The sequence below is a fragment of the Nerophis ophidion genome, linkage group LG17, assembly GCF_033978795.1.
Source record: "Nerophis ophidion isolate RoL-2023_Sa linkage group LG17, RoL_Noph_v1.0, whole genome shotgun sequence".
Taxonomy (NCBI): Eukaryota; Metazoa; Chordata; class Actinopteri; order Syngnathiformes; family Syngnathidae; genus Nerophis; species Nerophis ophidion.
The window spans coordinates 41,406,242-41,431,777 of NC_084627.1; the positions used below are offsets into that span (position 1 = coordinate 41,406,242).

The following is a 25,536-nucleotide window of genomic DNA, read 5'->3' on the forward strand; positions in this document are numbered from 1 at the left end:
TTTTTTATTTAATAACAAAGTCAAAACAACAAGTACATCACTGTTTGAAATCCCAAAACTTCTTAAAGGCCTACTGAAATGAGATGTTCTTATTTAAACGGGGATAGGAGGTCCATTCTATGTGTCATACTTGATCATTTCGCGATATTTCCATATTTTTGCTGAAAGGATTTAGTAGAGAAAATGGACGATAAAGTTTGCAACTTTTGGCCGCTAATAAAAAAGCCTTGCCTGTACCGGAAGTAGCAGACGATGTGCGTGTAACGTCACGGGTTGTAGAGCTCCTCACATCTGAACATTGTTTACAATCATGAACACCAGCAGCGAGTGTGATTCGGACCGAGAAAGCGACGATTTCCCCTTTAATTTGATCGTGGATTGAAGATTTGTGGATGAGGAAAGTGAGAGTGAAGGACTGGAAAATAAAAAAAAAACTAGACGGCAGAGCGATTCAGATGTTATTAGTCAAATTTACTAGGATAATTCTGGAAAATCCCTTATGTGCTTATTGTGTTACTAGTGTTTTAGTGAGATTATATGGTCGTATCTGTACAATCTGAAAGTCGGAGGGGTGTGGCCACGGGTGTGGTGACCGCCAGTGTCTCCAAAGGAAGCCACGTTTCTCGATGAGGCGAAGGCAGCCGATGCTTCCTCCACGGGAACCATGTTCGCTTGACCGCTCTGTTCCATAGTAAAGCTTCACCGTCATCTTTCAGGAATGGAAACAAGGAAACACCGGCTGTGTTTGTGTTGCTAAAGGCGGCCACAATACACCGCTTCCCACCTACATCTTTCTTCTTTGACGTCTCCATTATCAATTGAACAAATTGCAAAAGATTCAGCAACACAGGTGTCTAGAATACTGTGGAATTATGCGATGAAAAGAGACGACTTATAGCTGTGAACGGTGCCGGACCAAAATGTCCTCTACAATGCGTGACGTCACACGCACGCGTCATCACACCGCGATGTTTTAGCATGATACTTCCGCGCGTAATTTAAAATAGCAATTTAGTAAACTAACCCGGCCGTATTGGCATGTGTTGCAATGTTAATATTTCATCATTGATATATAAACTATCAGACTGCGTGGTCGGTAGTAGTGGGTTTCAGTAGGCCTTTAAAATTAGACTCGGTCATGATATTTCACCTTGAAGCTGGAACTGCACTTGTGTGTTTATCTCATGACGTAAGCCTGAACTAGTTTTACTCCAAACAAAGCCCAGTCTTGGAAGTTTAATATGGACTTATTAAACACTCTTGTGTATTGACAGGAAGTTTAATATTTACATATTAAACAGTCTTTGCAACTTGTGTATTGACAGGAAGCTTCTTGCTACATGATAAACATAAGTCTGGCAAATAAACATTTCAACACATTTTTGATATGAAAATGTTGATGCTTTACACGTAACGTCATTATGCATCTTTTCATGTGGCCGTGAAAAGTAGTCCGCTCAGAAACATGCTGGCTCAGTTTCATCAAAACAAAAGCAATGACAGCATTCAATAGTTTAGAAGAGAAGTGTCAAGAGTCGTCCAGCAGGTGTCAGTGTTGTTGCACACAAGTGGACTGTGCTGCTTCCAAGTCCTGTTTAGCTTCATCACACACACACACACACACACACACACACACACACACACACACACACACACACTTCCGTGCTTGGCAATCAGCATCAAGGGTTGGAATTGGGGGTTAAATCACCAGAAATAATTCCCGGGCGCGGCACCGCTGCTGCCCACTGCTCCCCTCACCTCCCAGGGGGTGATCAAGGGTGATGGGTCAAATGCAGAAATAAATATTTTTTCCCCACCACAAGAGTGTGTGTGGCAATCATTGGTACTTTAACTTTAACTTTAACTTTAACACACACACACACACTATATTGGCATATCCTAGCATTGTATACTTTGAAGTGGGTTCATACGGAATGACTTGAAGACAAAGTCCGAACATCCTGTCATCTTTTCAAGAACTGCTCAACAATGAAAATATCTATTTTTACAACCTTCAAGTAAGATAAACAAAAAGGTTATCTGCAGATTAATAAATGAGAGCATAGAGTACTTGTGCAGGCTTAGGCAACAGCAAGTCTATGAAAGAACCTACTCAAAAGTTAGTGATTGGAATCATCACCCGGCTGGATCACACCATACTACAAACCCCGTTTCCATATGAGTTGGGAAATTGTATTAGATGTAAATATAAACGGAATACAATGATTTGCAAATCCTTTTCAACCCATATTCAGTTGAATGCACTACAAAGACAACATATTTGATGTTCAAACTCATACACTTTATTTATAATTAACTTGGAATTTTATGGCTGCAACACGTGCCAAAGTAGTTGGGAAAGGACATGTTCACCACTGTGTTACAACACCTTTTCTTTTAACAACATCTTCAAAAAACTTTTGGTATCTGAGGAAACTAATTGTTGAAGCTTTGAAAGTGGAATTCTTTCCCATTCTTGTTTTATGTAGAGCTTCAGTCGTTCAACAGTCCGGGGTCTCCGCTGTCGTATTTTACGCTTCATAATGCACCACACATTTTCGATGGGAGACAGGTCTGGACTGCAGGCGGGCCAGGAAAGTACCCGCACTCTTTTTTTACGAAGCCACGCTGTTGTAACACTTGTCTTGCTGAAATAAGCAGGGGCGTCCACGATAACGTTGCTTGGATGACAACATATGTTGCTCCAAAACCTGTATGGACCTTTCAGCATTAATGGTGCCTTCACAGATGTGTAAGTTACCCATGCCTTGGGCACTAATACACCCCCATACCATCACAGATGCTGGCTTTTGAACTTTGCGCCTATAACGATCCGAATGGTTATTTTCCTCTTTGTTCTGGAGGACAATACATCCTCTGTTTCCAAATATAATTTGAAATGTGGACTCGTCAGACCACAGAACACCTTTCCACTTTGCATCAGTCCATCTTATATGAGCTCGGGCCCAGCCAATTCGGCGGCGTTTCAGGATATTGTTGGTAAATGGGTTTGGCTTTGAATAGTAAAGTTTTAACTGGCACTTACAGATGTAGCGACCAACTGTAGTTACTGACAGTGGTTTTATGAAGTGTTCCTGAGCCCATGTGATGATATCCTTTACACACTGATGTCGATTTTTGATGCAGTACCGCCTGAAAGATTAAAAGTCTGTAATATAATCGCTTACTTGCAGTGATGTCTCCAGATTCTCTGAACTTTTTGATGATTTTACGGACCGTAGATGGTAAAATCCCTAAATTCCTTGCAATAGCTCGTTGAGAAATGTTGTTCTAAAACTGTTCGACAATTTGCTTACAAAGTGGTGACCCTCACCCCATCCTTGTTTGTGAATTACTGAGCATTTCATGGAAGCTGCTTTTATATCCAATCATGGCACCCACCTGCCACCTATAGGATGTTCCATATAAGTGTTTGATGAGCATTCCTCAACTTTATCAGTATTTATCACCACCTTTCACAACTTCTTTGTCACGTGTTGCTGGCTGCAAATTCTAAAGTTAATGATTATTTGCAAAAAAAATGTGTATCAGTTTGAACATCAAATATGTTGTTTTTGTAGCATATTCAACTGAATATGGGTTGAAAAGGATTCGCAAATCATTGTATTCGGTTTATATTTACATCCAACACAATTTCCCTAATCATATGGAAACAGGGTTTGTATGTCATCCACCTCACTCCTGCAAGGTGTGTGTGTGTGTTTGAAGCATTGTGGGTAATATACCTGTGAAGCATTGTGGGTAATATACTTGTGAAGCATTGTGGGTAATATACTTGTGAAGCATTGTGGGTAATATACCTGTAAGGCATTGTGGGTAATATAATATAAGTGTGTCTTGCTTTAAAGAGGATGTAGAGCCCGTTTTGCCACTTTCTTCTTTCCCAAAGCTGGAACACAAAGTAAGTTTCCAGTCGACTGTAGAAGCTAATGCTAATGCTAATGCTAAGCAAGTTAGAGCATTTGTTTCACGTTGACGTTTGCTACGCCAACTAATGGCCAAGATGCTTGGAACTCACATTTATGCTTGGAACTTGAAAGACAAGCTAAGCTGAGGGACAGTTCTTATCTCAAAACACTCCTGTCATGTCTTGATCTTGTTTTGTTTGGCTATGTTCTGTTGACCATTGGACTCTTTAAGTTCCTGTTTTTTTTCCACTCCCTTGTCTACTTTCCTTGGTTTCTCATTGTGTCCACCCGTCTCTCATTAGTGCTCACCCACTCACCTGCTTCCCGAGCACTAATCAGAGACAGTATTTAAGCTTGTCTTTGCCAGTCAGTCACCCTGGCGCCATTGTGTCCGTTTCATGCTCTGTTTTTTCCAAAGTAAGTCTTGCTTGGTTTATGCAATGTCAAGTAAGTTCTTTTGTTATTCGAAACACAGTTTATTGCGTTGTTTAGTTAATGTTTCGTGTCCCAAGTTGTTTTTGCCTCCGCCTTGTGCGCACATTTTGTTCATACCTTTTTTTTTAGTCAAGATTATATCATGTTTTTATCCACACGCCATGTCCCAAGTAGTCCGTCTGCCTTCCTGGGAGAACGACCCCGCAGCAAGCTACGACCCCCCCGCCCCATCATGACAACTCTTAAGTAATTGTAGTCAAAGCTTTTGTCGGAAACCCAATTGTAGGAACAGCGAAACGATTTATTCCACAGTGTCATAAATCTACAGTCATCTGTTTTGTTCACACAAATTGTTAACGCAAAAAAACTTTTTTTTAGAGTACGTTCGAGTTTGGTATATAGAAAACAATGACCACTACGTAGAAATTACGACATGAATGGATGAATGAACATTACCTCACGTCATACTTGGCTATTGTCAGGACTGGGACTAGGACGTGGATTGGCAAAGGAAAGTTGGCGCGAGCAAGGGGTGAATGTAAGTACATATCTTTATTATACTAACAAACTAGAAAAAAAACAGGAACAAACAAAAGGCGCACACAATGGCGGAGAACAAACTTGAGTAATGAAAAACAAAAGACTAGCACAAAGGCATTTAACTATGAACTATAAACAAAAACTTACTTGACATGGAACTGTGAACAGGACATGGATCATTGCAAGGTGCTTAGCAGGTGGTAGACGTGGGAAGGAGGTGATGTTGCCAGACTGGCTACCTGGTAACTGTGGCTTAAATAATACTATGGTGATTGGTGAAAACAGGTGCGTGACATGGGGACAAGGTGAAAACAAATTGGTTGGCATGGTAATAAGACAAACAAGGAAGTGGAAAAACAAGAAACTAAGGAGTCTTTAGCAAAACAGAAAATAACTCAACAAAAACATGAACAGACATGACAGCTATAAGTTCTTTCTAGAATTTAATCGTGTTCCTCACCTTCTTTACCAAAGTGCTGGCACTTACATTATAGCAGAAAGTACTCATTTATTTGGGCCCTAGTTATTTTAAAACTGTACTAAATAAAAAAAGTACTATGTTTGGGTATTTGATACGCAGGCAAATGGAATATTTTGTTATGTGCAAAGTTTGGCCGTGCGAATTCTATGAAAATGAGGTCATACAAAAACAGAAGCACCACTGTAATTACAAACCCTGTTTCCATATGAGTTGGGAAATTGTGTTAGATGTAAATATAAACAGAATACAATGATTTGTAAATCATTTTCAACCCATATTCAGTTGAATATGCTACAAAGACAACATATTTGATGTTCAAATTGATAAACTTTTTTTTTTTTTGCAAATAATCATTAACTTTAGAAATTGATGCCAGCAACACATGACAAAGAAGTTGGGAAAGGTGGCAATAAATACTGATAAAGTTGAGGAATACTCATCAAACACTTATATGGAACATCCCACAGGTGTGCAGGCTAATTGGGAACAGGTGGGTGCCATGATTGGGTAAAAAGCATCTTCCATGAAATGATAAGTAATTCACAAACAAGGATGGGGCGAGGGTCACCACTTTGTAAGCAAATTGTCGAACAGTTTTAGAACAACATTTCTCAACAAGCTATTGCAAGGAATTTAGGGATTTTACCATCTACGGTCCGTAAAATCATCAAAATGTTCAGAGAATCTGGAGAAATCACCGCAAGTAAGCGAGGATATTACGGACTTTTGATGCCTTAAGGCGGTACTGCATCAAAAACTGACATCAGGGTGTAAAGGATATCACCACATGGGCTCAGGAACCCTTCATAAAACCACTGACAGTAACTACAGTTGGTTGCTACATCTGTAAGTGCAAGTTAAAACTCTGCTATGCAAAGCCAAACCCATTTATCAACAATGTCCTGAAACGCCACCGGCTTTGCTGGGCCCAAGCTCATCTAAGAAGGACTGATGCAAAGTGGAAAGGTGTTCTGTGGTCTGACGAGTCCAAATTTACAATTATATTTGCAAACTGAGGACGTGGTGTCCTCTAGAACAAAGAGGAAAGTGACTATTCGGATTGTAATATGCGCAAAGTTCAAAAGCCAGCATCTGTGATGGTATGGGGGTGTATTAGTGCCCAAGGCATGGGTAACTTACACATCTGTGAAGGCACCATTAATGCTGAAAGGTCCATACAGGTTTTGGAGCAACATATGTTGTCATCCAAGCAACGTTATCATGGACGCCCCTGCTTATTTCCGCAAGACAAGTGTTACAACAGTGTGACTTCGTAGAAAAAGGGTGCGGGTACTTTCCTGGCCCGCCTGCAGTCCAGACCTGCCTTCCATCGAAAATGTGTGGCGCATTATGAAGCGTAAAATACGACAGCAGAGACCCCGGACTGTTGAACGACTGAAGCTCTACATAAAGCAAGAATGGGAAAGAATTCCACTTTCAAAGCTTCAACAATTAGTTTCCTCTGTTCCCAAACGTTTATTGAGTGTTGTTAAAAGAAAAGGCGATGTAACACATTGGTGAACATGCCCTTTCCCAACTACTTTGGAATGTGTTGCAGCCATGAAATTCCAAGTTAAATATTATTTGCAATAAAAAAAACAAAGTTTATGAGTTTGAACATCAAATATCTTGTCTTTGTAGCATATTCAACTGAATATGGGTTGAAAAGGATTTGTAAATCATTGTATTCTGTTTATATTTACGTCTAACACAATTTCCCAACTCATATGGATACGGGGTTTGTAATAATTAATTCTATTGCAAGTGTCCTTGTAATTTTAAAAATAATGCAACGGCAAATGTTTTTCCTGCAGTGTTTGATGGATCCTTTTTAATATTAAAACTGCTATTGAAATATTGCCAATTATGCATTTTCAATACCACAAACATGTTTGGTTTCCACATCCACTTTTTCAAATGTAAAATGATAATATGAGCACCCTGCAGTTTGGATCTCATGCTTTTCTTCCTTCAGGGGAGACAAATATTTCTGACACAGTTGCAGCTTTATCGCGTTAGATGGAAAGATGCAGCAAAATCCTTCAGAGGAATGCTGTTGTCAAAATAGCATCTGATTGGTTTCACCGCTGCTTTGCATTAATGGATCCTCATTGGATGTTTTTACATTCTGTGATTATTACATTTTCAATTACTTCTATTTGCGGTATGCGTGATTTGTATTTGTTTTGTTTTTTTTCTACAAAATCTAACTAGATCATAAACAAATCCAAACAAAATGAGTGATATTTAATCTGAGGGCCTCATTTCAAGAAGCCTAACTTTGTCTTTTTTGTACAACATATTCTGTGGTCCTCTGCAGTAGACATTTGATGTTGGTGTTTATTTTGTCAGAGTTAAAGGAGCATTGTCATGTTTTAGAACCTTCTCTATGACAACACTTCACAATCTGCTGCAAAACTGTAAAGTTGTGAAGGTATTTGTTTCATTTAAAGAGCTTTTTGATCCTCTTCCTCTCATTGTGAAGCACAAGCCACCCACTGATAGGGAACGAGAGCTGGGTTTAGAGCAGGGGTGTCCAAACTTTTTCCACAGAGGACCGCACATGGAAAAAATTAAGCATTTGATATTTTTCATTTTCAAACCATAACAAAATATGTGGATTTTTTTTTTTTTAATCCTTAGGGCTCCTGGGGACCATAGAGGGTCTCAGTCATTAAAATGTTAAAAAGAAGTCAAATTATTGGTATTATTTTTTATCTAATACTTACAGTAAATCTCTATATAAACATGAGGTTGATATAAAGTAAAACAAATAAGGTGTATGCCTTTTCTGCTAAAGACAACTTTGTTTTTTATAGTAAAACTAAAATATTAAGTATTTTAGAATAGATGGATAGTAATTTATTGATTCCTTCAGGAGAGTTCCTTTATTTAGCAATTAAAGCCCTCAAAGATCAATAATGTAGGACACCGTTGATTTTAATTATTTAATATTTTTGAGTAATCACAGTGAAAAGTTAAATAAAATCCTACTAAATATATTTGAGATCCGAAAGGTTCCCCACTCATAAAATGATACATTTTCCATCCATCCATCTTCTTCCATTTATCCGAGGTCGGGTCGCGGGGGCAGCAGCCTAAGCAGGGAAGCCCAGACTTCCCTCTCCCCAGCCACTTCGTCTAGCTCTTCCTGGGGGATCCCGAGGCGTTCCCAGGCCAACCGGGAGACATAGTCTTCCCGACGTGTCCTGGGTCTTCCCCGTGGCCTCCTACCGGTTGGACGTGCCCTAAACACCTCCCTCGGGAGGCGTTCGGGTGGCATCCTGACCAGATGCCCGAACCAAAAAAAACAATATAATATAATATAATAATATAATATAATAATAAAAATGATACATTTTTATTATTATATATTTTTTTACTTTTAACACTTGAATTTCAAGATGAACTTCCGATATATCTGTCGATTTCAAGTTTGAACTATTATTTTGTTTGTTTTATGCTCTTTCGTCAAAACTTTGATGTTTTTATATGGCAACCACACAACATATGCAATATTTTCTCCACGTAAAACATTTTTAAAGTGATAATTTTTAAGTAATAATTCATTATAACAGATTTCTTTGTCCTTTTCTTTTTTTTTGAGCAATGAAAAAAAGACAAAAGGAAAAAAAAAATGCCTGCATGGCAGTTTTGTGTCAACATTGCCACTTTTTATCATTAGATTTCACCTCATTTCACTTTTTTTAAATGTTTTTTTAAAATTTTTGCAATACTATTAATTTTGGAATTTTTGCAGAATGTGTGGCGGGCTGGTAAACGATTAGCTGCGGGCCGCAAATGGCCCCCGGACCACACTTTGGATAGCCTTGGTTTAAACCTTCGTGAGACAGCTTAGTTTAGCCTCCTGATGGAGTGTTGTTGCAATAGAAATCCTTTTTTGCAATGCAGTCTGCTGAAAATGATGGAAATCACCTCTTAATATATCAACTGACACTGTGATCAAATTTGGAAATGCGACAAAACACATTTTTTTAAGCTATTCAACAATCTACTGCCAACTGGGGGTTAAAGTGGACAGTGCGTTAACAGTTTTTTTAAATTTGCGAGCCACCAATTAAATTGCCCAAAAGATGAAAAAGCTGCACACCGCTTGGTGTGCAGCTTTAGCGGTCGCGGAGGCAAAAACTCGGACATGGGAAGAGTTCGGGGAAGCCATGGAAAACGACTTCCGGACGGCTTCGAAGCGATTCTGGACCACCATACGGCGCCTCAGGAAGGGGAAGCAGTGCACTATCAACACCGTGTATGGTGCGGATGGTGTTCTGCTGACTTCGACTGCGGATGTTGTGGATCGGTGGAGGGAATCCGCCCGGAGTTCCTTAAGGCTCTGGATGCTGTGGGGCTGTCTTGGTTGACAAGACTCTGCAGCATCGCGTGGACATCGGGGGCGGTACCTCTGGATTGGCAGACCGGGGTGGTGGTCCCTCTCTTTAAGAAGGGGGACCGGAGGGTGTGTTCCAACTATCGTGGGATCACACTCCTCAGCCTTCCCGGTAAGGTTTATTCAGGTGTACTGGAGAGGAGGCTTCGGCGGATAGTCGAACCTCGGATTCAGGAGGAACAGTGTGGTTTTCGTCCTGGTCGTGGAACTGTGGACCAGCTCTATACTCTCGGCAGGGTTCTTGAGGGTCCATGGGAGTTTGCCCAACCAGTCTACATGTGCTTTGTGGACTTGGAGAAGGCATTCGACCGTGTCCCTCGGGAAGTCCTGTGGGGAGTGCTCAGAGAGTATGGGGTATCGGAATGTCTTATTGTGGCGGTCCGCTCCCTGTACGATCAGTGTCAGAGCTTGGTCCGCATTGCTGGCAGTAAGTCGGACACGTTTCCAGTGAAGGTTGGACTCCGCCAAGGCTGTCCTTTGTCACCGATTCTGTTCATAACTTTTATGGACAGAATTTCTAGGCGCAGCCAAGGCGTTGAGGGGTTCCGGTTTGGTGGCCACGGGATTAGGTCTCTGCTTTTTGCAGATGATGTAGTCCTAATGGCTTCATCTGGCCGGGATCTTCAGCTCTCACTGGATCGGTTCGCAGCCGAGTGTGAAGCGACCGGAATGAGAATCAGCACCTCCAAGTCCGAGTCCATGGTTCTCGCCCGGAAAAGGGTGGAGTGCCATCTCCGGGTTGGGGAGGAGACCCTGCCCCAAGTGGAGGAGTTCAAGTACCTAGGAGTCTTGTTCACGAGTGGGGGAAGAGTGGATCGTGAGATCGACAGGCGGATCGGTGCGGCGTCTTCAGTAATGCGGACGTTGTATCGATCCGTTGTGGTGAAGAAGGAGCTGAGCCGGAAGGCAAAGCTCTCAATTTACCGGTCGATCTACGTTCCCATCCTCACCTATGGTCATGAGCTTTGGGTCATGACCGAAAGGATAAGATCACGGGTACAAGCGGCCGAAATGAGTTTCCTCCGCCGGGTGGCGGGTCTCTCCCTTAGAGATAGGGTGAGAAGCTCTGCCATCCGGGAGGAGCTCAACGTAAAACCGCTGCTCCTCCACATCGAGAGGAGCCAGATGAGGTGGTTCGGGCATCTGGTCAGGATGCCACCCGAACGCCTCCCTAGGGATGTGTTTAGGGCACGTCCAGCTGGTAGGAGGCCACGGGGAAGACCCAGGACACGTTGGAAAGACTATGTCTCCCGGCTGGCCTGGGAACGCCTCGGGATCCCCCGGGAAGAGCTAGACGAAGTGGCTGGAGATAGGGAAGTCTGGGCTTCCCTGCTTAGGCTGCTGCCCCCGCGACCCGACCTCGGATAAGCGGAAGATGATGGATGGATGGATGGATGGATGAAAAAGAGAGGACCTAAAATGGAACCTTGAGGAACACCTTCAGTACAACTAAAGAAGTTGAACAAGTGACTACTGATTGCATCGGAAGTAAACACTTCTATGACATGAATCACATGACAAATGTGTCAAAAAGGAGAGGACTTAAAGGAGTGCTTTTCGGTACGCCCATACTGTACTTGCCAACCCTCACGGATTTTCCGGGAGACTCCCGAAATTAAGCGCCTATCTCCTGAAAATCTCCCGAAATTCAGGCAGAGATGGAGGCCACGCCCCCTCCAGCTCCATGCGGAACTGAGTGACGTGTCAACAGCCTGTTTTCACGTCCGCTTTCCCACAATATAAACAGCGAGCCTGCCCAATGACGTTATAACTGTAGAATGATCGAGGGTGACTTCTTGGTTTCTTATGCGGGTTTATTGTTAGGCAGTTTCATTAACGTCCTCCCAGCGCTGTAACAACACACAACAACAGCAGTCACGTTTTCGTCTACCGTAAAGCAGTTTGTCTGCCGTAAACAGCAATGTTGTGACAATCTTAAACAGGACAATACTGCCATCTACTGTACATGTATATGTGACAATAACATCTACGGCTTTTAGAGAGTGCAGATGAAACAAGGAAGATACAGCCATGGCGACGCCGACGACGAGTAAGATGAAAAAATATGCTTGTATGTTCCGCAATTGGACCTGGATAGCCTCCGGGAAGAAGTAGTGTACTACCAAATGCGTGGCAGTGAAGATATTCGTCAGGAAGCAAAGATTGACCGGTTTTGGGCCATGCTAGGGAGAGATGGAAGATTCCAGACTCTAGTGCATTTGATGAAAGCACTTTTGTGCATGCCACACAGCAATGCATCATCAGAGAGGGTGTTCAGCAGGGTTAGAAAAACAGTGACAGAGATTAGAACAAGGATGGACAATTCAACCCTTAACTCAACAATGAGTAGATTAGTGTTATGTGTGTGTATATGTGTAAATGAATGAACACTGAAATTAAAATATTTCTCATATATATATATATATATATATATATATATGTATATATATATATATATATATATAAAATAAAATAAAAAAATATATATATAGCTAGAATTCACTGAAAGTCAATTATTTATTATATATATATATATATATATATGTATATATATATATATATATATATATATATATATATATATATATATATATATATATATATATATATAAATGAAATATTTGACTTGGTGAATTCTAGCTATATACTCCTCCCCTCTTAACCACGCCTCGCCCCAACCACGATTTAAGTGTCTTGGTGCTGGTGTTTCTGGAAGGAGAAGAGTAAGAATTTCCAAGCCAATCCAAATCGGTAGTCTGTTTCCTCTTAAGGGTAAATTCCTTTAAGGAGTCTCCAGGTCTGTTTCTTTCTTTTTGACATTTAGTGGGTGTGAGACGCCGGATGAAAACACGTATTTGATAAATGCATTTTAATCCTTCTTCATGCTGATGAATGGAGACATGACTTAAACCCATTTCAAGCCTTCAAAACAGTCCCAAGCATAATGTGGCTTTTCATTACTTTCCTTTTTGAAAGGAAGAAAGAAGTAAATTGGCACTCGGTGCTCATTGGGATTTTGACAAAACTGAATACCGTATCGCATATGTTGGAATGTTGTCATTATGTTATTGGTCTAAATGTCAAAAAACAAACCACATGCCTCAATTCATCTCAAGGTGAGTTGTGCAGGAATGAAATCCTCTCCCCACTCGGTATGATACATAAAAGTGTCCCGATCCAATATTACAGGGGTCGGCAACTTTTACCACTCAAAGAGCCATTTTGACCCGTTTCACAAAGTAAAGAAAACAATGGGAGCCACATAACTCTTTTGAAATTTATAATGAAATAATTCTGCATACAGAGTTTTTTTTTTTGCTTTGTGTTATGTATAAACCAGGGGTCTCAGACACGCAGCCCGCAACTTAATATGAAAATTTAATGTTAGAGCGGCCCGAGAGTTTTATATGAATACCGCTTGACAACATCACACCTGCCAACCCTCCCAATTTTCCCAGGAGACTCCCGAATTTCAAAGTAATTATTCTCTCGAATGTACGCTGGTGTTCACTTTATAAACAATAATAAGGGCGTACAATGATGTCACTACCGCCCTCTACAGCTTGTACAAATAGCTTGCCAGCCCAAAGAATTGTTTGACGAGGCTATTGCAGATACACAGGCATACTTATTCAACAGCAATACAGGTAACACTGAGGGTGGCCGTTTAAACAACTTTACCACTCTTACTAATATGCGGCGCTCTGTGAACCCACACCAAACAAGAATGACAAACACATTTCGTGAGAACATCCGCACTATTAAATGATAAATGATAAATGGGTTGTACTTGTATAGCGCTTTTCTACCTTCAAGGTATTCAAAGCGCTTTGACACTACTTCCACATTTACCCATTCACACACACATTCACACACTGATGGAGGGAGCTGCCATGCAAGGCGCCAACCAGCACCCATCAGGAGCAAGGGTGAAGTGTCTTGCTCAGGACACAACGGACGTGACGAGGTTGGTACTAGGTGGGAATTGAACCAGGGACGCTCGGGTTGCGCACGGCCACTCTCCCCACTGCGCCACGCCGTCCCCTATTACACAACATAAACACGACATAACAAATACCCAGAATCCCATGTATCTTGACTCGCCTCCGTGCGTCTGGTGAGGTGGGCGGGGTGGTTTGGTGGTAGCTGGGTGTATAATGGAGCCAGGAAAAGTGAAAATAAATAGGATTCTGGGTATTTGTTCCGTCATGTTTATGTTGTGTTGTAGTGCGGATCTTCCCCTGAAATGTGTTTGTCATTCTTGTTTGGTGTGGGTTCACAGTGTGACGCATATTAGTAAGAGTGTTAAAGTTGTTTATAGCACAACCCTCAGTGTGACCTGTATGGCTGTTGGAACAAGTATGCCTTGCAGAGGTCGCATCCAAAATGTGACCGGGCAGCCAGCACACAGACAGCATGGTGAAAATCCTGGCGCGATGACGTGTGGAAAGGGTGTTATGAGGCATTGTCATCCCGGCACGCTGTCAAAGTTGATGTCTGGGTGAAAATCGAAAAATGTTTACCCGGGAGATTTCTGGTAGAGACATCAAAATTGGAAATCTGCCGGACTTCTCCGGGCGGTCGGCAAGTATGCGGCTGAGCCACATCAGAGTGGTCGCGGGTCGCCGACCCCTGCAATATTAGATATCAGTGTGATATCTGCATAGAATACATATGTGATTATATGGACTTGCATGTTTGTAAAATCTCTGATACAAGCACTCCTGCTGCGTGACATTTACATGTCCTCCAATAAACACACAAGGTCGATCCATAAGCTAGTAGGAGCTAGCAGCTGCTCAACAGCTAAGCACACAAAAGCAGACAAGCTAGACATACAAACACCATTTCCATATGAGTTGGGAAATTGTGTTAGATGTAAATATAAACGGAATACAATGATGTGCAAAACATTTTCAACCCATATTCAGTTGAATATGCTACAAAGACAACATATTTGATGTTCAAACTGATAAACACTTTTTTTTGCAAATAATCGTTAACTTTAGAATTTGATGCCAGCAACATGTGACAAAGAAGTTGGGAAAGGTGGCAATAAATACTGATAAAGTTGAGAAATGCTCATCAAACACTTATTTGGAACATCCTGTAGGTGTGCAGGCTAATTGGGAACATGCATGAAATGCTAAGTGATTCACAAACAAGGATGGGGTGAGGGTCACCACTTTGTAAGCAAATTGTCGAACAGTTTTAGAACAACATTTCTCATCGAGCTATTGCTAGGAATTTAGTGATTTTACCATCTACGGTCCGTAAAATCATCAAAAGGTTCAGAGAATCTGGAGAAATCACTGCACGTAAGCGATGACATTACGGACCTTTGATTCCTCAGGCAGTACAGCATCAAAAACCAACATCAGTGTGTAAAGGATATCACCACATTGGCTCAGGAAAACTTCATTAAACCACTGTCAGTTACTACAGTTGGTCATTGTGCAAGTTAAAACTCTACTATACAAAGCAAAACCCATTTATCAAATACACCCAGAAACGCTGCCGGCTTCGCTAGGCCCAAGCTCATCTAAGATGGACTGATACAAAGTGGAAAAGTATTCTGTGGTCTGATGAGTCCACATTTCAAATTATATTTTGAAACTGTGGACCTGGTGTCCTCCAGTACAAAGAGGAAAATAATTTGTTAGAAGTGCTAAGTTCAAAAGTCAGCATCTGTGTTGGTATGGGGGTGTATTAATGCCCAATGCATGGGTAACTTACACATCTGTGAAGGCACCATTAATGCTGAAAGGTCCATACAGGTTTTGGAGCAACATATGTTGTCATCCAAGCAACGTTATCATGGACGCCCCTGCTTATTTCAGCAAAACAATGTCAAGCCACGTGTTACAACAGCGTAGTTTCGTAGTAAAAGACTCCGGGTACTTTCCTGGCCCGCCTGCAGTCCAGACCTGTCTCCCATCGAAAATGTGTGGCGCATTATGAAGCGTAAAATACGACAGTGAAACCCCGAATTGTTGAACGACTGAAGCTCTACATAAAACAAGAATGGGAAAGAATTCCACTTTCAAAGCTTCAACAATTAGTTTCCTCAGTTCCCAAACGTTTATTGAGTGTTGTTAAAAGCAAAGGTGATGTAACACAGTGGTGAACATGCCCTTTCCCAACTACTTTGGCACATGTTGCAGCCATGAAATTCTAAGTTAATTATTATTTCCAAAAAAAAATTAAGTTTATGAGTTTGAACATCAAATATCTTGTCTTTGTAGTGCATTCAACTGAATATGGGTTGAAAAGGATTCGCAAATCGATGTATTCCGTTTATATTTACATCTAACACTATTTCCCAACTCTTATGAAAACAGGGTTTGTACGTAGCAAGTGTCCTTAATTGAACAAAACAGGACATTTGCCAACATAAACAATGATCCAATAATTATAGTTGCATGTTACTAAAGTCCCACTGGCAAACGCGTATTAGGAATGATCCAGTAACAAACGTGACCGCATTATTTAACTTAAGTGAGTTTAACTTAACATATTCTTGTGGCCGCTAGGTTTCACCAAAACAAATACCACTCCGCATCAACTTAAAGACAGCAAATGTCCATTCCAGATGGTCAGGTTAGTGTTGTTCATACTGACTGTTGTTCTTTGTTTGACTCATTGCACTTCATCAAGCTTGTTCTATCATTCCACGCTGTGTACAATTTGTGCTGACATCGTATCAGATCAATATCTGTATCAGCTCAATAATCAATGCTGTATTGATATTCAATCGGAAGTGATTACCATAGTTACCTTTCTACAGTACAGTTGGGTCAGATAAACTACATCAGGGGTCACCAACGCGGTGCCCGCGGGCACCAGGTAACCCGTAAGGACCAGATGAGTCGCCCACTGGCCTGTTCTAAAAATAGCTCAAATAGCAGCACTTACCAGTGAGCTGCCTCTATTTTTTTAAATTGTATTTATTTACTAGCAAGCTGGTCTCGCTTTGCTCGACATTTTTACATCTAAGAGAGAAAAAACTCAAATAGAATTTGAAAATCCAAGAAAATATTTGAAATACTTTTTCTTCAGTTGTTTAAATAAATTCATTTATTTTTTTTCTTTGCTTCTTATAACTTTCAGAACGACAATTTTAGGGAAAAAAATAAAACCTTAAAAATGATTTTAGGATTTTTAAAAACTTACACCTTTTTACCTTTTAAATGCCTTCCTCTTCTTTCCTGACAATTTAAATCAATGTTCAAATATTTTTTTTTATTGTAAAGAATAATAAATACATTTTAATTTAATTCTTCATTTTAGCTTTTGTATTTTTGACAAAGAATATTTGTATGATATTTCTTCAAATTTATTATGATTAAAATTCAAAAAAATCTGTAGAATCAAATTTAAATCTTATTTCAAAGTCTTTTAAATCTCTTTTAAAAATGTTATTCTGGAAAATCTTGAAGAAATAATTATTTGTCTTCGTTAGAAATATAGCTTGGTCCAATTTGTTATGTATTCTAATAAAGTGCAGATTGGATTTTAACCTATTTAAAACATGTCATCAAAATTCTAAAAGTAATCTTAATATGAAAAATTACTAACGATGTTCCATAAATAATTTTTTTAATTTTTTCAAAAAGGTTCGAATTAGCTAGTTTTTCTCTTCCTTTTTTTCGGTTGAATTTTGAATTTTAAAGACTCGAAATTGAAGATAAACAATGTTTCAAAATTTTATTTTCATTTTTTTCATGTTTTCTCCTCTTTTAACCCGTCTAATTAAGTGTTTTTTTTATCATTTATTCTCTACAAAAAACCTTCCAAAAAAGGAAAAAAAATGTACGACGGAATGACAGACAGAAATACCCATTTTATATATATATATATATATATATATATATATATATATATATATGTATATATATATATATATACATATATATATATATATATATGTATATATATATATATAGATTTATTTATTAAAGGTTAATTGAGCAAATCGGGTATTTTTGGCAATTTATTTAAGTGTGTATCAAACTGGTAGCCCTTCGCATTAATCAGTACCCAAGAAGTAACTCTTGGTTTCAAAAAGGTTGTTGACCCCTGAACTACATGATCTGATTTGGGTAGCATTCCTTTTAATGTGATGTAATATTACTTAAAATCGTCTTTGTACCAGCTTTAAATCAGTTATAAAACTAAATAAATGTGAACACTTTTTTTTTAAATTGAGTTGAGGAATAAAATGAAACAAAAATTGAAGTAAATTTAATTTGCAGCAGTTTTCTAGCTGATCATGTGAAGCCACAAACGCTCCTCAGGTAAACACTGACATTGTGACTCTTTGACACAAAAACACAAAGTCGCAGCTGGTCCCTCTGCAGGAATCTCATTTGCTGGTCCAGCAAAATGAGATTTTGGTGGACTTTTATCTCTTCTACCTTCCAACAATTATCTCTTCTTTGTAGATTTTGGTGGGCGAGGTGTCCATGTACACCATGAAGTCCACCAGGGAGACCCTGCTGGCCCAGGAGAAGACCATCGTCACTGGCGACTGTTGTTACCTCAACCCTCTCATCCGCCGCGTCATCCGCTTCATCGGTGAGTCTAAATCTTGTCCTCTGGTTAAGTCAGCTGGAATGTCAAATGTTATGTTATCTTATGTTATGTTCAGGTGTTATGTCAGGGGAAATGTTGGTTGGGATCTGATGGGGTTTCAACTTACACCTGCTTTTATTTCTTCAAGCATTCTGACCACCAAATTGCATTTGTATCCAAATATGGAGGTATTTTCTTAGGCAGCTTGTATTTGTGCAAACAAACAAAACCCAGTGATTAGTCAGGATTGATCAAGAGTGTGATAAGTCTGATTTAAAAATTCTCTTGTCAAACAATTATAATATTTAATCTCAATAATTGCAATATTCAGAATTAACTCAAAGTTAATTGCGATGAATCTGATATATATATACATATATATATATGTATGTGTATATATATATATATATTTTTAAATATATATATATATACATATGTATATGTAGGTATGTATGTATGTATGTGTGTGTGTACAAACATCAATCAATCAATCAATGTTTACTTATATAGCCCTAAATCACTAGTGTCTCAAAGGGCTGCACAAACCACCACGACATCCTCGGTAGGCCCACATAAGGGCAAGGAAAACTCACACCCAGTGGGACATCGGTGACAATAATGATCCAGTGGGACGTCTGTGACAATAATGATTATGAGAACCTTAGAGAGGAGGAAAGCAATGGATGTCATGTTATATATAGCACATGTTATATATACATGTTATATACAGTATATATACTAACCCCGTTTCCATATGAGTTGGGAAATTGTGTTAGATGTAAATATAAACGGAATACATTGATTTGCAAATCCTTTTCAACCCATATTCAGTTGAATGCACTACAAAGACAAGATATTTGATGTTCAAACTCATAAACTTTATTTTTTTTTTGCAAATAATAATTCACTTAAAATTTCATGGCTGCGACACGTGCCAAAGTAGTTGGGAAAGGGCATGTTCACCACTGTGTTACATCACCTTTTCTTTTAACAACACTCAATAAACGTTTGGGAACTGATGAAACTAATTCTTGAAGCTTTGAAAGTGGAATTATTTCCCATTCTTGTTTTATGTAGAGCTTCAGTCGCTCAACAGTCCGGGGTCTCCGCTGTCGTATTTTACGCTTCATAATTTGCCACACTTTTTCGATGGGAGACAGGTCCGGACGGCAGGCGGGCCAGGAAAGTACCCGCAATCTTTTTTTTTACTGAGCCACGCTGTTATAACACTTGTCTTGCTGAAATAAGCCAGGGGGTCCATGATAACGTTGCTTGGATGACAACATATGTTGCTCCAAAACCTGTATGGACTAATGGTGCCTTCACAGATGTGTAAGTTACCCATGCCTCGGGCACTAATACACCCCCTTACCATCACAGATGCTGGCTTTTGAACTTTGCGCCTATAACAATCCGAATAGTTATTTTTCTCTTTGTTCTGGAGGACACCACGTCCTCTGTTTCCAAATATAATTTGAAATGTGGACTCGTCAGACCACAGAACACTTTTCCACTTTGCATCAGTCCATCTTAGGTAAGCTCGGGCCCAGCGAAGCCGGCGGCGTTTCAGTATATTGTTGATAAATGGGTTTGGCTTTGCATAGTAGAGTTTTAACTTGCACTTACAGATGTAGCTACCAACTGTAGTTACTGACAGTGGTTTTATGAAGTGTTCCTGAGCCCATGTGGTGATATCCTTTACACACTGATGTCGGTTTTTGATGCAGTACCGCCTGAGGGGTCAAAAGTCCGTAATATCATCGCTTACGTGCAGTGATTTCTCCAGATCCTCTGAACCTTTTGATGATTTGACGGACCATAGATGGTAAAATCCCTAAATTCCTTGCAATAGCTCGTTGAGAAATGTTGTTCTAAAACTGTTCGACAATTTGCTTACAAAGTGGTGACCCTCACCCCATCCTTGTTTGTGAATGACTGAACATTTCATGGAAGCTGCTTTTTTACCCAATCATGGCACCCACCTGTTCCCAATTAGCCTGCACACCTGTGGGATGTTCCAAATAAGTGTTTGATGAGCATTCCTCAACTTTATCAGTATTTATTGCCACCTTTCCCAACTTCTTTGTCACGTCTTGCTGGCATCAAATTCTAAAGTTAATGATTATTTGCAACAAAAAAAAATGTTTATCAGTGTGAACATCAAATATGTTGTCTTTGTAGCATATTCAACTGAATATGGGTTGAAAAGGATTTGCAAATCATTGTATTCCGTTTACTTTTACATATAACACAATTACCCAATTCATATGGAAACGGGGTTTGTATATATATATATATATATATATATATATATATATACACTTTTTCATCATTAATAAGCATTCCCTAGACAGACGATTGTCCATGAACGTTTAATTAATTTGCTTTAATTAAATGTGTTGTTTTAAATAACTCCACACAAAAAGGACTTTAACAATTTAATGACGCTTAAAAAAGGTGTTTATTCAGATTTGGTATTTTGTACTCATAATAGATCATTTGTATTTGTGACGATCTGTCACTTCTTTTCTGTTTGTGCTTCCTTACTTTGTCTTTTATTTCCTACCAGTGCTCTTATTTTGGTTCTATTTCCTGCTTGTCCCGCTGAGCGCTGTTTTCCCCTCACCTGCTGCTGATTGGCAGCCAGTCCACACCTGCTGCATATCAGCTTTTATGGCAGCCTCGCCTGCTTCTCAGTGCTCGAGGATCGACTTTTCTGCTTTGGAATATATTCAAATCCTCTTACCTGCTCTTTGTTCTCCTGGTTTCTGCATCCTGGGGTCACAAACACCGCAGCCGTGCGAGTTTATGACAGTATTCCTGCTTTAGGAACACTTGCATTCAGAGGAGGAGCTACACTTCCATGTTTAGATAGCAGTTTCACACATAAATAACACAAAATGTGGATTCTAATGATCATGCTTTGATTGGTAATATCCATTCACCCTTTTCCTACCGCTTGTGGGTGTATCTTGCACACCTTGCAGTGTTCTTCCACGTCTTTTCAATCAATCAATCAATGTTTATTTATATAGCCCCAAATCATAAATGTCTCAAAGGACTGTACAAATCATTACGACTACAACATCCTCGGAAAAACCCACAAAAGTGCAAGGAAAACTCACACCCAGTGGGCAGGGAGAATTCACATCCAGTGGGACGCCAGTGACAATGCTGACTATGAGAAACCTTGGAGAGGACCTCAGATGTGGGCAACCCCCCCCTCTAGGGGACCGAAAGCAATGGATGTCGAGCGGGTCTAACATGATACTGTGAAAGTTCAATCCATAGTGGCTCCAACACAGCCGCGAGAGTTCAGTTCAAAGCGGATCCAAGACAGCAGCGAGAGTCCCGTCCACATGAGACCATCTCAAGCGGAGGCGGATCAGCAGCGTAGAGATGTCCCCAACCGATACAGGCGAGCGGTCAGTCCTGGGTCCCGACGAGCGGTCCATCCTGGGTCTCGACTCTGGACAGCCAGTACTTCATCCATGGTCATCGGACCGGACCCCCTCCACAAGGGAGGGGGGGACATAGGAGAAAGAAAAGAAGCGGCAGATCAACTGGTCTAAAAAGGAGGTCTATTTAAAGGCTAGAGTATACAGATGAGTTTTAAGGTGAGACTTAAATGCTTCTACTGAGGTAGCATCTCGAACTGTTACCGGTAGGGCATTCCAGAGTACTGGAGCCCGAACGGAAAACGCTCTATAGCCCGCAGACTTTTTTTGGGCTCTAGGAATCACTAATAAGCCGGAGTCTTTTGAACGCAGATTTCTTGCCGGGACATATGGTTCAATACAATCGGCAAGATAGGCTGGAGCTAGACCGTGTAGTATTTTATACGTAATTAGTAAAACCTTTTGTGGTTTCAAGTTGTGTGGCTGCTTTATCATTGTGTTTTGTCCTTTGGATTTACTGTGGCTTTTGCAATGGTGCTGCAGCGGAAAGTTGTGATATTGGAATGCCGGGCAGTGGAGAAGGAGAGACAGTTGTTGTTTTACTTCAAATGTAAAGGATTTATGTTAGCTTAAATATTTTTTATTACGAGACACTTTGAAATAATTTTAAAAAGTCCTCATTGTCAAGACTTGGACTATGGGCTGGTTTGTTTTTCTCGATGCAAAGGAAAGTTGGCACGAGCAAGGCGTGAACGAAGGTACATATTTATTTCTTTTACTAACAAACGACAAACAAAGAAAGCAAACAAAAGGCGCGCGCAAGGGCGGAAGTACAAAACTTGGCTATGAAACAAAAACTAACATGACTATGGACGAAACAAAACCATAACTCAATAACTGTGACATAAAAAAAAAACTTACGTGGCATGGACAGAATGATAAAATATGCATGGCATGGCATGAAGGAAGTTGAGGTAAAGTCGCCAGGCTGACCACCTGGCAACTGCAGGTTTAAATAATACAGGTGGTTAGTGCAAACAGGTGTGAGACATGAGGACAAGGTGAAAACTAATTGGTTGGCATGGTAATAAGACAAACAAGGAAGTGGAAAAACAATGGAATCTTAAAGGCCTACTGAAATGAGATTTTCTTATTCAAACAGGGATAGCAGGTCCATTATATGTGTCATACTTGATCATTTCACGATATTGCCCCTATTTTTGCTTAAGAGAACATCGACGATAAAGTTCGCAACTTTTGGTCGCTAATAAAAAAGCCTTGCCTGTACCGGAAGTAGCAGACGATGTGCGCGTGATGTCACGGGTTGTAGAGCACCTCACAGCCGCACCTTGTTTACATTCATGGCCACCAGCAGCGAGAGCGATTCGGGCCGAGAAAGCGATGATTTCCCCATTAATTTGAGCGAGGATGAAAGATTCATGGATGACATGAATGTAACAGCGAAGCACACGTGCATAAGTGTTCTTAATTAAACAATATTGCGTTCTAAAACACATTTGTCCAAATAAATAAGAATACAATAATTGTGCATATTACTTACATAGTCTCCAAGGCAGAAGCCTACTCCAAAGTATCCAGTAACAAACGTGTTCGTATCTTTCAACTTATTGCGTTATGCGATTAATTCAATAATGAATTACTGTGACCACGAGGCGTCATCAAAAAAGCAAATATAGCACTCCACTTCAAAATCATAAATCTGTTAAAAGCTTTGTTTTTCATACCTACCTTTTGAGTAATTTCACTTCATTTTCTAACTTTCAACACTACTAAATAGTAAAAGTATGTGCTGATATTGCATGGATTATTATCGGAACCGGCTCCAATATTGGTATTGTGTAGGAAGTGAAAAAGTTTTACACCCTGAGTGACGTATGCATTAAATAGAATTAGAGGGACGGCGTGGCTCAGTGGGAGAGTGGCCGTGCGCAACCCGAGGGTCCCTGGTTCAATCCCCACCTAGTACCAACCTCGTTGTGTCCTGAGCAAGACACTTCACCCTTGCTCCTGATGGGTGCTGGTTAGCGCCTTGCATGGCAGCTCCCTCCATCAGTGTGTGAATGTGTGTGTGAATGGGTAAATGTGGAAGTAGTGTCAAAGCGCTTTGAGTATCTTGAAGGTAGAAAAGCGCTATACAAGTACAACCCATTTTTTTAGGAAAGTGAGAGTGAAGGACTATAAAAAAAAAAAACTAGACGGCAGAGCGATTCAGATATTATTAGACACATTTACTAGGATAATTCCGGAAATTTTATTTTATTTATTTATTTATTTATATGTGTTTATTTATTTCGGCAATCTTCACATAAAACAAAGAACAACAACAAAAAAAGAAAAAAAGAACACTCATTTGAGCAATGATTGAGCCGAAAGGGTGTAGGTTGAAGCAACGCTTATATAAACCTACCCCATCACAACAAGTACAAGGTTCAAAATATATAAAATCTAAAACATGCTTCACTTCTATTACTTTAAAATCCCTTATCTGCTTATTGTGTTACTAGTGTTTTAGTGAGATTATATGGTCGTACCTGTACAATCTGAAAGTCGGAGGGGTGTGGCCACGGGTGCGGTGACCGCCAGTGTCTCTGAGGGAAGCCACGTTTCTCGACGAGGCGAAGGCAGCCGATGCTTCCTCCACGGTGGCAGCAACTGATGCTCGGGGGCGGCCTGGCGGGAGGAGGCTTAGAGAGTCCGCAGCTGCCTCTTTGACAGGTGCAGGAGGAACGACGCAACTCTCCGCTTATATCTATAGTAAGAGCTGACTTATTACCACCATTTTTCACCAAAACCTGCCGGTTGACATGTTGTAGAGAACCATGTTCGCTTGACCGCTCTGTTCCATAGTAAAGCTTCACCGTCATCTTTCGGGAATGTAAACAAGGAAACACCGGCTGTTTTTGTGTCACTAAAGGCGGCCGCAATACACCGCTTCCCACCTACGTCTTTCTTCTTTGACGTCTCTATTTTTAATTGAACAAATTGCAAAAGATTCAGCAACACAGATGTCCATAATACTGTGGAATTATGCGATGAAAAGAGACGACTTATAGCTGTGTACGGTGCTGGAACAAAATGTACTATACTTTTTAGCATAATTCCACGCGGAATTTAAAATTGTAATTTATTAAACTGAACCGGCCGTATTGGCATGTGTTGCAATGTTAATATTTCATCATTGATATATAAACTATCAGACTGCGTGGTCGGTAGTAGTGGGTTTCAGTAGACCTTTTAGATTCTATAAAAGAATGTTGGCTCCATATTTTGCTCACGTTTCTCTCATTTAACCTAAGTCCGAGATCTTTTTTTATTTTAACCATTTGAATGCCTGTTTGATCTAATTGTGTCATTTTCTTTTTATTGGAACATTTGCATGGAAGGAGTTTTAACCCATGCAGAAAATGTTAAAGGCCTGAATATAAGATTAGTCAAAGAAAAAGTGCCCCACTGGGATCTAATATCGATTTAAAAGCTCATGAAATAATCAGAAGATTTCATCTTGTCAAAGTCAGAATATTTGGTGACAAATAAAAAGACATAATTGTAAAAGTTGCCAGGTATGAATATGTTTTGCAGCTCTACTATTTACAAGTTTAGTATCAAAGAAGAAAACACAATTTATATTTAATGTTCCATCTGGCGAAAATTGCCAGATTTCATATTTGTCAAACACAACTCTCATTTTCTAATTTATAGCTGGTTTGTCTCTCTGTCTAGTGAACCTTTCACAACGCCCAGAACTTTTTCTTT

General features: G+C 40.0%; 1 protein-coding gene across 2 annotated transcripts in view; it reads left to right on the forward strand.

The window, feature by feature from the left end:
* plppr1 (phospholipid phosphatase related 1) overlaps nt 1-25,536 on the forward strand; it is a 128,845-nt gene that overhangs the window by 62,452 nt on the left and 40,857 nt on the right. For both annotated transcript variants that reach the window (XM_061876975.1, XM_061876976.1), the window contains exon 4: nt 18,235-18,367. In XM_061876975.1, coding sequence (XP_061732959.1) covers nt 18,235-18,367 — 133 coding nt within the window. The remainder of the gene's footprint in view (nt 1-18,234; nt 18,368-25,536) is intronic.